Here is a 16584-nt window from a genome sequence, read left to right on the forward strand (position 1 = left end):
AAATTACTTCTGCTTTAGCTGTTGTAGCGGGGTATGGTACTGAGCTACACTGCCTGATGGAATATTCTGGCACGGTTAATTTCTTTCTCTTAGGAGTCAACAGCTTAATGAATAATAAACTATTGTTCATCTCCCTCTGAACAGACAGCTCCACTTCTGGGCAGCTGTCAGAAGCATTTGCCCAAATAAATTAACTACATCCTCTCCCTGTGTGGACCTCTAGACCTGGGGCTGGGGTTAGAGTGATGATTCAAGGTTCTACTTGTTCACTTGCTATAAGATTTCTCTCTTTTATTTCTGGAAACTGAAGAAGGAAAATGGCTCAAGATAGACATTAATTAGATTAGATCTTGCCACTAGTTTAAGGTAGGAAAGGTGTTCATTCACACCCAGGATAACACTATTATTTCTTCCTTGGATAAAGCACCTGTAAATTTAGAAGATGTTGCTTCTAATATATGAAACTTTATGGTTTATCTAAATTGATTTGTTAACATTGAGCTAAACAGCAATAATGGAGAAATAGTGAACTGGAACTACTCATCACATATTATCTTTAAGAATCACCTGATCATATTGAGCTGCTTGTGCGCACAGTTTAAGTATGATTTATTTTTGTATTTTCAGGACCCAGATCTATGCTCATTACAGCACAGGTGCTAAATAAATGCTTGCGATTTAGTGACTTGAAATTGTTACTTTTCCGCAGCATGAAAATGGTTAAAGAACTGCAATAACTTAATGGCCAGTAGAGGGCGATAAAGTTAATTTAAAGAAATTTGTAGGGTCCAGTTTAAACCCATCTTCAGTCCCAGTTCTAGCCTGGAAAGGCTTTTCTCCAGAGTAGTCTCATTTAGCCTCCTGTTTCACTTTAATTCAGTTGTACCACATTAGACCCCCCTTTCTGCCCCCCCCCCCCCCCCCGCAATAGAGTATATAAAAGGGAAGGATCAGACTGGTTGGTGTGTGTTGATTTATACACCATAGCTCTCTCTGCTTGGTTAATTCTTAGCTTAATCAAGACCATTTGACAATGGATAACCTTTAGAGGTGAAAAACCACAATAGAACCACTGGGTAAGATGTGGAGTAGGGAGGACATTTTGGCTTTCAGCTTCATTCGGTAGAAAACTGGAGATACAGTAAGATACTAATTCCATTTAAAAGAACTGAAATACATGTTCATATTTATGTGTATAAATAAGATCAGAAAAAAATGCAAACTATGGTTTTTAATTCATGGTTAGCAAGGAATTAATACATGGAATAGTAAGGGTTTTTATATTATTCATGCTTTCTTATATTTTTTTTCAGATTTTTTTTTCTTTGGCCGTACACACAGCTTGCGGGATCTCAGTTCTCCGACCAGGGATTGAACCCGGGCCACAGGGCTGAAAGCCCGGAACCCTAACCAGTAGGCCACCAGGGAACTCCCTTTTTCAGATTTTTATAGTGAATAGATGTTTCTCCCAGATTAAAAACAATTACATTAGGTAGCACTTCCCACCAACAATTTAGAGATGAGGAAGGAAGGCATGACTAACTTTCCTGAAACTAACTTTAACAGGGCCTGACTTGGCTTTGCCAATCTCTCCTCCTTCCCCACAGCGAGTTTGGGGGATGGCAAGGGCCATTCAGAGGGTCATGGGACATCCCACTAACTTCATTATTCCACGTGCTCCTGTGACCATGGTGACACAGGCTGTTTCACATATTACTTGACCTAGGTGGGAGCAGGCAAGTAACAACAGCTTTAAGAGGGGCTTTTCTTCTACATTTCATTTTTTGATATTGCATTTTTCTATCTCTACAGAGCCCCGTATCTTTCCCATGTTATTTTTAGTCATCCTTGCAGGGAAAAAAACCAAGTCAATCAGGGTTTCTGGCATGTCAGCTTTTCATGAAGAGAACACAAAGTAGAGCTCCCAGCAAGCCTCATAAAACATAGGATTTATGGGAGACCTTTCATCTACATCCAGTTAAAATGTTCCCTGCTAGGTGACTGAGAGTGCATGGAAATCATTTGAAAGGCCTTACTTTTTTTTTTTTTTTTTTTTTTTTTTGCGGTACGCGGGCCTCTCACTGTTGTGGCCTCTCCCGTTGCGGAGCACAGGCTCCGGATGCGCAGGCTCAGCGGCCATGGCTCACGGGCCCAGCCGCTCCGCGGCATGTGGGATCTTCCCGGACCGGGACACGAACCCGTGTCCCCTGCATGGGCAGGCGGACTCTCAACCACTGCGCCCCCAGGGAAGCCCGAAAAGGCCTTACTTTAAGGACTGAATACAGAGGCTCAAATGTTGCTTCGGCTCCTCTTCCTTTTCATAGGACTCCAGTACACTGTGCGCTTCATCGTGGTGATAGCAGTAGATTTTATAAATATCTTCCAGTGGCCCTTTAATCTGCAAGAATACTTTTCCTGATAAATGCAAAACAAAGGCAAGATGACATCAAGTCAGACCAAACTGGCACTTCACATATTTATTTTGTGACAACATTGATTAGTGTTAAAAAGTTGGATGAGCCCCATTTTATACCTAGATTGTTGAGGGGGGACAACAACCTAGTGGATGACGCTGAGGGACCTTCTTTCCTCCCTTTTCTTCCTTTTTTTCTTTCCACCCTCCTCCTTCCCTTCTCCCTTTTTCATTCCTTCCCTCCTGTCTTTTATAAAACAAAGGATAATGAGCTTAATGGAGGTGGGCAAGAAAAGAAAGTTGGTTTTCTTAGATTATGCCCTTGGTTAGTGTGCAGGGTTCTGGAGTAAACAAAGATAAACAAAGAAAAACAAAGGGCATTGCTCACTACCTGGTTCTATGCGGGTAAGTCATCACCCACTGCAATTGCCCACCCTGAGAGGAATTCAGGATGAAAAACAGGATGAGGCACTCGTCGCTTTGGATAAACAGACCCTCAGATGGTTGGGTGTATATCTCAGGAAGCCTTTCAATCACCCCAGATTCTTACATCTTCCCATACAGAGAAAAGCACTAAAATCATTAACTTGGGATATCTGTTCTTTGTGACTAGCAGTAATCTTTCAGCAAGATGTATGTTTGATTGCGTGTATTTCCTAGTCCAAAAAGTCATATATAAACTGGCTTCTCCTCCACCTCTTTGGAGTCGTTTCCTCAGAGCCACTGAGAGGTCGTCTCCTTATAGCCCTCAGTAAGTCCCTGAATAAAACTTAAACTCACAAATCTTACACTGTGGGTTTTTCTTTGACACCAGTTAAAGGCTATACTTTAGAATCAGTCTGTCTGGGTTCAGGTCAGGCTGTGCTACAGACTTGGACAGATTATGACTTGGACAAGTTAGTTTTTGCTCTCTGAACCTGTTTCCTCATCTATAAAATGTGGACAGTAATAGATCCAATTGCACAGCGTCATTATAATATTAAAGAGGTAGGGTATGTAAAGTTCAGATTATAGTACATACGTAGTAAATGCTCAAAATGGAGCAGTTATTGTCAATTTGTTAGAGGCATGAAGAATGAAATTTTGGGTTCTAGGTAAATTATTTTTCGCTATTTATTTTACTAACATTTCCTGAGTTAGTCTGAAAGGCAAGCAGTGGATTTGAGGGAAATAAAATATTTTCTTTTATGTGATAATAGAAAGAACTGGTCATTATTCCTTTTAAAAATCAATTGCATAATACTATGAACCAGTGTTATGACCGTTCATAAAGCAACCTGGGCTAATTATGTCCAGGTATTTAAGGAATCCTTTTTGATATATGATAAAATTGGGTCTATAACTGATGACTCAAGTACATATTGGAGAATAGTTTGATTTAATCACCACTTCATCACATAAAAATGCATCCACTATCCAACCCAGAACATGTTAAGATGGTTTGGGAGACACAGAAGAAATATGTGGTAGATCTGCTCCCCAAAACATTGCCAGTTTGGGGTTGATAATGATTTGGGACTGAACTGATTGGAAGTGATAATGGACCTGCTAATCTGGGTCTATTATAGTAACAAGTCATTCTTCCTACAGATATAGAAGTGTACTTTATATTTTCAACAAGTTTTGCATATATTAACTGCCTAACTCCTGATACATATGAGGAGATAAGAGGTTATTTATCCATATTAAATAAGGATGGACAAATCTGACTTTAAAACAAAGAAATGATTTTTCCAAAGTCCTGTCAGGAGATGGAGAGCCAGGATTAGAGGCCATATTCTCCTCATTTTTCCCTTAGATTTTAGCCCTTCCCACATCAGAGTTCTGCTGGACCCTGGACACAGTGATGCAGTTGCCTGGAACACTGGACTCAGAATCAGAAATCACTGTCATTTAGGATTTGTGAAGCAACTTCGGGAATGACTTTTTTTTTTTTTTTTTTTTAGGAGTTGTAATAAATTTGGAGATCTTTAAAGGTAGAAATTATATTTTAATTTGGCTTTCAATGAGTGATCTTTTTGCGGTACGTGGGCCTCTCACTGTTGTGGCCTCTCCCGCCGCGGAGCACAGGCTCCGGACGCGCAGGCTCAGCGGCCTCACGGGCCCAGCCGCTCCGCAGCATGTGGGATCCTCCCGGACTGGGGCACGAACCTGCGCCCCCTGCCTCGGCAGTCGGACTCCCAACCTCTGCGCCACCAGGGAAGCCCCGGGAATGACTTTAAAAAAAAATTCTTTGAGCCTCAAATCTCTCATTTGTAAAATGGAAGTAATAGTTACATTTGAGATGAATTTGAGAATTAAATGAAATGTGGACGTTAAATCTCCTGGCACTGACAAGTTCCTCTATAAATGTCACTTACTTTCTAATGCTGCTCTACTGTCTCCAGATTTGTAACACTAGTACTTTTATTTTTTCTTTTCTTTTGCTGTACGTGGGCCTCTCACTGTTGTGGCCTCTCCCGTTGCGGAGCACAGGCTCCGGGTGCACAGGCTCAGCGGCCATGGCTCACGGGCACAGCCGCTCCGTGGCATGTGGGATCCTCCCGGACCGGGGAACGAACCCGCGTCCCCTGCACAGGCAGGCGGACTCCCAACCACTGCGCCACCAGGGAAGCCCCTATTTTTTCATTTTTTAAAATTTATTTTTAAAGATTTTTTTTTTATGTGGACCATTTTTAAAGTTTTTATTGAATTTGTTACAATATTGCTTCTGTTTGGCTTTTCAGCCACAAGGCATGTGGGATCCTAGCTTCCCGACAAGGGATTGAACCCACAACCCCACGTTGGAAGGCCAAGTCTTAACCACTGGACTGCCAGGGAAGCCCCATTAAATTTTTATTGGAGTATAGTTGATTTACAGTGTTGTCTAATTTTCAGGTGTACAGCTAAGTGAATCAGTTTATATATATATATATATATCTATCTCCATCCATTATTTTTCAGATTCTTTTCCCGTATAGGTTTTTACAGAATATTGAGTATAGTTCCCTGTGTTATACAGTAGGTCCTTGTTAGTCATCTATTTTATATATAGCAGTGTGTATGTGTTAATCCCAATCTCCTAATTTATCACTTCCCCCCACATTTCCCTTTGGTAACCATAAATTTCATTTCGCCATCTGTGAGTCTGTTTCTGTTTTGTAAGTAAGTTCATTAGTATCATTTTTTATTAGATTCCACATGTAAGTGATATCATATGATATTTGTCTTTCTCTGTCTGACTTACTTCATTTAGTATGATAATCTCTAGGTCTATCCATGTTGCTGCAAATGGCATTATTTCATTCTTTTTTAAGGCTGAATAATATTCCTTTGTATATATGTACCACATCTTCTTTATCCATTCATACATTGATGGACATTTGGGTTGTTTCCATGTCTTGGCTATTGTAAGTAGTGCCACAGTGAACATTGGGGTGCATGTATCTTTTCTAATTATAGTTTTCTCTGGATATATCCCCAGGAGTGGGATTGCTAGAGCATATGGTAGTTCTATATTTAGTTTTTTAAGAAATCGTCATACTGTTCTCCATAGTGGCTGCACCAATTTACATTTCCACCAGTAGTGTACGAGAGTCCCCTTTTCTCCACACCCTCTCCAGCATTTACTGTTTGTAGATTTTTTGATGATGGCCATCCTGACCAGTGTGAGGTGATACCTCACTGTAGTTTTGATTTGCATTTCTCTAATAATTAGTGAAGTTGAGCATCTTTCATGTGCTTTTTGGCCATCTGTCTTCTTTGGAGAAATGTCTACTCACATCTTCTGCCCATTTTTTGATTAGGTTGTTTGTTTTTATGATATTGAACTGCCTGAGCTGTTTGTATATTTTGGAGATTAATCCCTTGTCAGTTGCTTCATTTGCAAATATTTTATCCCATTCTGTGGGTTGTCTTTTTGTTTTGTTTATGGTTTCCTTTGCTGTGCAAAATCTTTTCAGTTAAATTAGGTTCCATTTGTTTATTTTTATTTTTATTAAAACACTGGTATTGGGCTTCCCTGGTGGCGCAGTGGTTGAGAGTCCGCCTGCCAATGCAGGGGACGTGGGTTCGTGCCCCGATCCGGGAGGATCCCACGTGCTGCGGAGCGGCTGGTCCCGTGAGCCATGGCCGCTGGGCCTGTGTGTCCGGAGCCTGTGCTCCACAACGGGAGAGGCCATGGCAGTGAGAGGCCCGCGTACTGCAAAAAAACCAACCAAACAAAAAAAAACTAGTATTTTTGAAGTATTACATTATTTTCTAATTTCCATCCAGCCAATAAAAGATGTTTCTTTCCTTTCATTTATGGGATTTCTCTGTGATTAAAGTTAGACTCTGTGTGTGTGTGTGTGTGTGTGTGTGTGTGTGTGTGTGTGTGTGTGTTTTGCTTGGTTGGTTTTTGTTTTAGTGCTTTTTTGGACTTGTAAGGAAACGCGGTGACTGTGAAAATTTTTGGAACTGAAGGGATAAGGGATTCTTGTTAGGTTCCTGGAATTTTACTGAATTGATCCTTCTGCCAGTGGAGGTCTTACAGATTCACTCTTCACGACAGTTAGCAACACAAATAGTAAGAAAGAGAGTAGTTACAAGAGGAGAAAATAAAATAGGACAGTGGCTAAATTTAGGGTTGGGCGTAAGAGGAGGTGAGCCTCCCAGTCACAGAGGCAGGTAGCAAACAGGAGCGAGGGCTTTGGCTGGGCAAGGGAGTCAAGGCTCAGATGAGCTCAGCAGCATGTCAGGAAGAGAGGATCTGAATACCCGCAGCCCAACATGGGATGAAATTATAAATATGTGTGTTCACTACAAAGCAGCTCAGAGTAGAGACAAAGGATGAAAGAGGTCTGGACAACCTCATAAATCCACAGTAGGATCAAGTCAGATAGTCAAAACACAAAGGACAAAGGCATTTATTTTGCATATAATGAAAACATTAATTGTAAATTCCCTTATATTTTCTTTAACAGAAGTGGTCTAGTTTGAAAGAATTTATAGCTCTCTCCTGAACCACAGAGTTGAATTTTTTTACTCTTTTCCAAGTAAAATTCTGTTGGGCCTCTAATAACAATGATTAAAGTTAAAAGATATTTAAGCACTCTAATTGAAAGTCATTTATTCACCCAGAGGCCAAGTATAATACTGGGGGGCAGAATATTTGATTCCCCTCCCAGCCCTACCAATGTATGCTGCTTCATAATAGTGCAGATGAAGCGATATGTCTTGCAGCAAAAAAAAAAAAAAAAAAAATTATTCTGTTTCCACGGTAACGTAACTCTCGGCTGCATTTCTTCAGTGGTGAAGGACAACTGTTCTGTCTACTGTATGTGGGTTTGAAAGAATGATTAGGATTGGAGAAGGGACTGAGCCAAGACCAGCTAAGGTAATTTCCCTTCTGGCTGCCTGTCACAAAATCACCAGAATCCTCTGAAATAAATCTAACTATCATGTGCTTCTTTTTCAAAATTCTACAACCCAAGACTTTCTGCATTGGCTTCTCCCCAGGATAACTGCCATACAAAAGGAGGGGAAAAAAAGTGCACCTTTTCAAATGCCCTCAGTTACGTCCTTTAAAAACAGCTTCCAGGGATATTGAACACCTTTTATGTCCTGGCATCTAATGTAAACTGTCACTAATATAAACATATATGTGTTCCTCTTCTTGGCCCACCTCTACTTTACTTGCAGACCCTCATGTCCATCCCCAAGGTGTACCATACCAAGTGATAGGCTTCTATATTATTCTGACCCAACTACAAGATGAACTTCCCCTACAGGTAAGTAAGCCAGAGTGAAACCAACAATATCCAAGAGATCTCCCTGCAGTAGGCCTTGTTTAGGAAAATGGCATAAAAGGGAGTGAAGAAATTATAGTCTTTATTTAGTTCAGCCTTATTTGATAACTATTTAATGAGTGACTATTATGCACTGAGTACTTTGGTAAGTACTGCAGACACAAAGAACCAACACTTCCCTCAGGTGACTTATGGAGGCCAGTAAGGGAGAGAGAAGAGTAAATTCTCATTTCCCATGCTATGTGAAAAGTATGACAGTAGCTATAAAACACAGAGGGTGATCCATTCTGCTCTTGAGAAACTTTGAGCTCTTTCCATAACAGTCTGCCCTTGAAATAGGAGTTATGAGTGAGTGCAAAAGTACAGAGATGCATGGAGGGAGCAGGTTCTGCTCAAAAACTGCAAGTGGTCTCTGATGGCTGGCTGGTGCCACACCTGGGGGGAGGTTTCAGAAGAGGCTATATAGGTGAGTAGGGGCCAGATCATGAAAGACCTTGTGTATAATTAAGAAGCCGGAACTTTAGCCTGAAGGTGATGGAGAAGCGCTGATGGATTTTAAGCAGCAGATTAATATGATTAGATTGTATTTTAGAAAGTTTACTCTGGGGTTAATCATATGAACGATGGAATTTGGGGGAGGAGTTAGGGAGACTGGAAAAGAGAAACCAGCTGAAAGGCTTCTATAATAATGTAAGAAATAAATAATGAGGACTAAAACAGAAAGTTACGGCAGTCAAGAGAGAGTACTCTAAAATCAACTGCCTGGTTTCAGATTCTGGTTTTACCGTTTGCTGTTGTGACATTTGGGAAAATTACCTGATTTCTCTTTTCCTTAATTTCTTCATCCAAAATATGGAATAATCATAATGGTAGGGTTGTTTGCAGATTAAATGAGTTAAAATATGTAATGTAGTTATATCAGAAGGTGGCATGTGCAAATTCTCATTAGATGTTAGTTTTAACCACTAAAGCAAAAGCAGGGAGGAAGGAGAAGAGAGAGAGAAAAAAAATAAGGACATTGAACATGTGAAAGATGAAGAGGATAACTCCAGGTATATCTCAGGAATTCAGTTTCAGTAAACATGTGGATAGACAATGAGGACAAAATAGAGTGTTTTAGTGGGAAGACAAAGAGTTTAATTTTAGATGTACTGAGTTTGTCACCCATAGTATATTCGAGTGGAGGGCCCTTCATGAAATTGGATATATGAGTCTGGGATTCAGGAAAAAAAAAAAGATCTGGAAGAGAGATGTAGGTATGTAAAACCTGAGTAGTAGAAACCATGAATTTGATATGGTCATGCAAGAAAGTCCATGGAGTGAGAAGAGAAGAGGGCATGAGGACCAAACGCTGGGAATACTAACACTCAGGGGAGCCTAGCAGAAAAAGAGTCTGCAGAAAAGTTTGAGAAGTTACAGCCAGAGAGAAAGGAGAAAAAACTAGGGTGGGTGTCAGCAAAGCCAAGGATAAAATAGTGAGAAATACTGCAGAGAGAGTGAACAAGTTTGTGAGTGACAGAGCCTGTTATTGTCCCCCAGTATCAGTACTCCCCCTTTTCTATAACGATGAATTTTGGGCTGCCCCAAATAAAAACTACATTTCCCAGCCTCCCTTGTAATAGTAGTGGCCATGCAATTAAAGTCCACCAATGTGATATATGGAGAAGTGTCCTATGACGATATCCAGGAAATTTCTTTATGACGTAGCTAGCTCATCCTTTACCCCTTCTTCTCCATACTTTCATTTGTTCTGCTACCTGGAACTTGAATACTACCTTGTCCATGAAGGTAAGGCTGAGTGGAGCTGTGAGCCAGAAGAAGCTTATATCCCAGAGAACTTTGTGGAGCAGAGTTGCCATTCAGGCCTAAAATACATGCCTTTATTTACTTTTTTATTTTTTAAATGCCAAATCTATTTATTGAAAACCACAACAATAGAACAGAATAATTTCTAGCTAAAGGAAAGGGAAAAAAGCAAAGATGCCTGTTCTTAAGTATTAAATCTTATCTTCATGAGTTATTTATGTTGGTTTGCTTGTTTTTTAAAAATTTTATTGAAGTATAGTTGATTTACAATTTTGTTTAATTTCTGTTGTACAGAAAAGTGACTCAGTTATACATATATATTCTTTTTCATATTTTTTTCATTATGGCTTATCACAGGATATTGAATATAGTTCCCTGTGCTATACAGTAGGACTTTGTTTTTTACCCATCCTGTATATAATAGTTTGCATTTGCTAATCCCAAAGCCTTTAGACTTTTACATAATAGAGAAATAAATATCTATATTATTTAAGGTAGTAAAGTTTTGTTTTGTTTCCTGTTTATCCCAGCTGAACTTTATTCTAATCAATAGTTTTTCTCTTCTCCTGTAAAAAAAAAATATATATATATATTTTTTTTTTGGAGAGATACCAGTTGAAGGCCCTCCTCTTTACCATAAAATTTTATTCAAAAATTCTATGAAAATATTAAATGAACTGTTGCATATGAAGAGTATTATGAACTGAATGTTTGTTTCCCCCATAAAATTCATATGTTGAAGCTTTAACCCCAAATGTGATGGTATTTGGAGGTGGAGACTTTGGGAGGTAATTAGATATATATGGGGTCATGGGAGGGGGACCGTTTTAAGAAGAGGGAGCTTTCTGTATCTGCCATATGAGGATACAGTGAGAAGGCAACTAGCAAGAGAGCTCTCATCAGGAAACACATCTGCTGCCATCTTGATCTTGGACTTCCAGACTCCAGAACTGTAAGAAATAAATGTCTGTTGTCTATAAGCTACTCAGTCTTTGGTAATTTTTAATGGCAGTCCAAACTGACTAAGACAAAGGGTTTAAAGTAAGAAGTTACTTGTTTTAGCAAGAAAAAATATGTAATAAATTCAACTCTAAAAACCAACTACAACGATGGTAAAAGAGAATTTTAGTTAAAATCTTAAGCAGTCAAAGGGTACAAACTTCCAGTTATAAATAAGCACTAGGGATGTAATGTACAACATGATAAATATGATTAACACTGTTGTATGTTATATATAAAAGTTGTTAAGAAAGTCCTGTCAGGAATAAAGACGCAGACATAGAGAACGGACTTGAGGACACGAGGAAGGGGGAAGGGTAAGCTGGGATGAAGTGAGAGAGTGGCATGGTCATGTATACACTATCAAATGTAAAACAGATAGCTAGTGGGAAGCAGCCACATAGCACGGGGAGATCAACTCTGTGCTTTGTGACCACCTAGAGGTGTTGGATAGGGAGGGTGGGAGGGAGACGCAAGAGGGAGGAAATATGGGGATATATGTATATGTATAGCTGATTTACTTTGTTATACAGCAGAAACTAACACACCATTGTAAAGTAATTATGCGCCAATAAAGATGTTAAAAAAAAAAGTCCTGAGTTCTCATCACAAGGAAAAATTTTTTTCTATTTCTTTAATTTTATATTTATATAAGATGATGGATGTTCTCTAAACCTATTGTGATACTTCACGATGTAAGTAAATCAAATCAGTATGCAGTACACCTTAAACTTATACTGTGCTATATGCCAATTATGTCTCAATAAAACTGGAAGAAAATATTCTCAAGCATCAATTATGATCTAAGATCTATCCCAAAGAAACTTCTGTAGTTCTAAGTAAAACTTGATTGTCAAGACAGAGCATTCAGAACACAGAGAAGGGGGTGGGATGACTCTGAGGACAGAGAGTAGGTATGACCCACTCCGGGGAAAGAGGGTCTGAGATCTGGGCAGTGAGCCTCTGGCTGTCGCCTCCCTGAGTGAGGGAATATGCCATCCCCAAGTGAAAGAGCTTTCCTGGCAGCTTTCACCCAGACTGACTAGGAGAGCTCCCCATGGTCTGCCTCTCCTCCTTGGATGGGAGCCCAGCCTTCTTGGATGGGACTAAACAAGGCAGCAGCTCAGCCAGCCAAAATGCCAGATCATGTACATGTTTTCTTCCTTTCATTCTTAGCCTCCTTCTGTTCTCCAGGGGAGGGCAACATGAGGAGGGATGTGAGAAGAAAGAGGTTGGAAGAGTAAATGCTGCTTACAGAAGCCACTATCCTTTGCCTTTAGTCTCATTTAGTTCCTGCCTCACTTGGGGATAACACTGGCTACTAAGGGGTACTCAAGGGACCCTGGTTAGGGTTATGAAATTCAAACCAAACCCAGGTGCCAAGTGGAACATGCTGCCATGGGATTAAAACAAGCATGTCTCCTGAGTATCAATTTTATGAAGATATTTGAAGCAAAATTATTTTCATGTGAAAAAATAGAATGGAAAATTTATGTGAATTCTTAAGACAAAACAAGACTCCAAATTATTTCATGCCTGTGGCTGGGGCTTTGGGTCACAACTCCACGTTCCCTGAGGCTCATGATATTTCTCTTTTGGCTTCAGGAATCTTTCGGTAAAAAATTTTCAGACGTACTGCAGTAAGATAAATTCAGAAAAATGTGTTCATTGGATTTGACATTTCTGAGGTCTCTGATGACATGCTAACAGCAATTTCAGAGAAGTGGTTTTAGGAGGGAATGGTATGAGACCAATAAGGGTAGCTCGACCATAAAAAAAAAAAGAGAGAGAGAGAAAGGAAGGGAGCCAAAGTGAACTGTGGGGTCCTGTCCCATGACCACTGCTGTGTCTAGTGCCAGGGAGGAAAAAGTCATAATTGTGGTGGGGTCTCTCAAAGGAGAGGCCATTCCATCACTGAGGCACTACCCACCCAGCACATTGGGAGTAGCGGGTGGCCTGGCACCTGGGCAGGACAACCTGGGGAGCATTAGTGGGTGGTAGAGATGGACAATGTATAATACGTAATAAGACCTGTATTAGGAAGAGCTGGGGTCCCCTTCTGTGTCCAGAATTAGTGATGCTATTTGGAGAAAATCAGGCTCTTACCTTTTTCATCTGAACAATGAGGTGGTTGGATTGGTTGCTCTTTAAATACTAGTCCGGTGCTAACATTCAAGAGTAAAGCTGTTTATCTTGATGGTAACTCGTGGTCTCTTCAGGAATGTTTTTGAGTTCCTGGATACTTTAACTTCAGGTGGGAATCTTTATAACAACCAGCACATTAAGAAAGCATTCGGGGCTTCCCTGGTGGCACAGTGGCTGGGAACCTGCCTGCCAATGCAGGAGACACGGGTTCGAGCCCTGGTCCGGGAAGATCCCACATGCCGTGGAGCGGCTAGGTCCGTGCGCCACAACTACTGAGCCTGCGCTCTGGAGCCCGCGAGCCGCAACTACTGAAGCCCACGCACCGTAACAAGAGAAGCCACCACAATGAGAAGCCCGCTCACCACAAAGAAGAGTGGCTCCTGCTCGCCGCAACTAGAGAAAGCCCGCGCACAGCAACCGACCCAATGCAACCAAAAATAAGTAATAAATTAATAATTAAAAAAAAAGAAAGCATTGGTTCTCTGAGAGTTGAAAGTTAAAAGGTTTCCGCTGGCTAGATTGGAAAAAGGTACAATAACTTTTCACTCCCCAAGATTTACAACGCTGAGGACCCCGTTCTTAGACCAACTCATGACACCCCATTTATCCACCTTAGTAAGAACATCTCTTAAGAATGCTTGCCTCTACCAGTTGCTCTACACTACCTACCAGCCTCTGGAAATGGCACGGGAAAAACCACAGGCAGACCCGGTAACAACAAGAACAACGACAATTTCTGCGATCCCTCGGCATGCCAGCCAGTGTCCTGGATACATATCACTGTCTCTGTCATTCATTTCATTCATTCAGGAAGTAATTATTGAGGACACTATTCTAGATGCTGGTGATACAACAGTAACAAAACAGACAAGAATACCCCCCGGCCATTGGAGCTTGTGTCTTAGAGGTGTACACCCTCTGTCTCACCCTTCTGTCATGGAGGGCTGACCATCCCCGCTGGAAAAATGAACAAATGAATCTGCCTTCTGTTGCCAGTTGCTTATCCATTCTTCCATCTTCCAAACTAATACAATTTGGACCAGCAATGCACCCAGTTAAAACTACTGACCTTTCCCCCCGTCTCTGGCAGTTAGAGGTGGTCGAGTGTGTGTGTGTGTGTGTGTGTGTGTGTGTGTGAGAGAGAGAGAGAGAGAGAGAGAGAGAGAGAGAGAGAGAGAGCGAGAGCGAGAAATGGAATAATGTGTGTGTAAAATGAAATCATGAGATATAGGTAGAAGCCACTGGGAAAGATTTCTATTCCCCCAAAATGAAAAAAGCCTCAGGAGGAGGTGGTTTTGCTCTCACTACCAGCAGGAAGCACGCTTGGCAGTGGACTAACCGTCTTGAGGCCATGAAGCCAAACACCACAAGTTAAGTACTAGGAAGGAAGAAGCTGGAAGAAACCAGTAAGCAGCTGTCTCAGTCCTGGACTATTGAGTGATGGATTTCTTGTTATGTGAGAGAAAAAGTCCTCTTTTGGTTAAGTCCTTTTGGTGAAGTTCCTATTCGAGGCAGGCAAGGGCAATCCTCACGGATCCAAGTGACCTGCCCCAGCCACGGAGGTAGCGGTGGCAGAGCCAGCGTTAGGGTGCAGATCGGTCTGCCTCCAAAGGCCGAGCTCTTGCTGGGCTCTTGTGCACCCTGAAGTTCTGCATTCCTGCTAACGACTTCTCCTTCTGGCTTCCTAGCAATTGGGAAAAATGTTCAGGGAGTCGCAGGACTCTCACACTCACAAGGATTCTTTCTTTCTTTTTATTTCTGGTCTTTTCGTGTATTCTGTGCAGTGTCTGACTTTTCCCAGCTCCATTCAAATCTGACTGCACAGCTCAGCCACTGACCCCGAGGAGCCAGCTCCACATCCTAGAACTTCACTTCCTCCTCAGGGAACAGCACTGTAGAACTTGTTACTAAGCCGCCCTGGTTTTCTTTTTATCACAAGAAATCAGTCCTAGGAGTGCTGGGACCCAACTTGACCTCTCTCAGGAGACTGGAGGTCCAACCTTCAAATTGTATCCTGGTGACTTCCTTCTGCTGAATTTTCCTTTCCTGTGTGGATTTGTGTATACTTGACCTTGAACCCCTCACCTTTCTTTCTATCATGTTTTCTAAAGCTGACAGCTTTCCTGTTACTGCCAATATTTGGAATAAAATGCCCTGACCTTTCACTGCTGTGTCTGAGTCTCCCCGCTGCCAGCCTCATCCATTCCAGTGAGCAGGTGTGAAGCTTCCACCCCGCCCTCGCTGGTCAGGATGAAGGAGGCCAAGCCAATCGGTGTCCTGTGTAAAACACACACACACACACACACACACACACACACGTGTGTACAATATAACAATACTAGAACAGTGATTCAGGTGAGCTACTTTGGGGCATCTCCCACATGGCATAATTGTCAGTGACTAATCTCTTTTCACAATCTCTTTTCACAAAATCACCACTAAAGGCACAGATTCCTGCTTCAGGGACATACAAGAGACACTGCTTTAGGAGAACAAAGGACTGCCACAGAACAACAGTGCATCACCCACTCCACCTTCAAGGAACAGAAAGCTCTAAATTGTCTTTGTCTCCAAGGATAAACTCACCCTGAGGAAAAAGCATGTGAGAAACTAATTTCTGTACCTTAAGCTTCTTCCTGTTCTGGTTCTCTTCACAGTGTGTGTGAGGTAAGCAGGTAAAGTAGACTTAAACATATTCATAACTCAGTCTTTTTAAAATACTTTGAAACATTGTAACATTGTTGCAAATGCCTAGAGGAGGACACAAGCCCCATTTTAGTTCTCTATCACTATGTAACAAACCACCCTAAAATTTAGTGCGTTATAACAACAACCATTTTGATTTTCTCTCATGATTCGGTGGGTTGGTTGGTATCACCTCAGTGGTTCTGCTGTGCTTGATGTTTGCTGGGGCTGCAGTCATTCAGGGCTTAACTGGCTGAACGGTCTGAGATGGCTCATTCCCTAGTCTGGTGCCTTGGAAGGGACAGCTAGAAGGCTGGCTCAGCTCATAGGCTGGGACAGAGGGACCACTTTCTCACTAGGTGATCTCAGGTCTAATCTCTTTCCATGTGATATTCCAGCAGAGTAGCTGGATTTCTTAAATGGCAGGCTCCCCAAATCAAAAAAAGTAAAAATGTCCGGCTTTCTTAAGGCTTAGGCCCAGTCACTGGCACAGTGTTTCTTCCACTACGTTGTATTATTTGGTGAGTGTCAGGGCCAGTCCAGAGTCATTATGGGACTAGACTACGTGGCAGCATGAATGCCAGGAGGCAGGGTCCATTGAGGGCCGTCTACTGCAACTGCTGTTCACTTTGTCAAATGTGGAGATGATACTTGATATCTCAAATCACCTTCCATAAGAGAAAACATGTCACCATATTAGATAGATGAATCATCAAGATGCACACACATCGGGAACACCTAGAAACCACACACGTCCGTGAACCTGAT

At 41.5% G+C, this 16584-nt stretch overlaps 1 protein-coding gene across 1 annotated transcript in view; it reads right to left on the bottom strand.

Moving 5' to 3' along the window:
* ARHGEF38 (Rho guanine nucleotide exchange factor 38) overlaps positions 1-16584 on the bottom strand; it is a 154369-nt gene that overhangs the window by 51782 nt on the left and 86003 nt on the right. The window contains exon 4 of the mRNA XM_019927755.3: positions 2268-2415. Coding sequence (XP_019783314.1) covers positions 2268-2415 — 148 coding nt within the window. The remainder of the gene's footprint in view (positions 1-2267; positions 2416-16584) is intronic.

This window comes from Tursiops truncatus, chromosome 5 (genome assembly GCF_011762595.2).
Source record: "Tursiops truncatus isolate mTurTru1 chromosome 5, mTurTru1.mat.Y, whole genome shotgun sequence".
Classification (NCBI taxonomy): Eukaryota; Metazoa; Chordata; class Mammalia; order Artiodactyla; family Delphinidae; genus Tursiops; species Tursiops truncatus.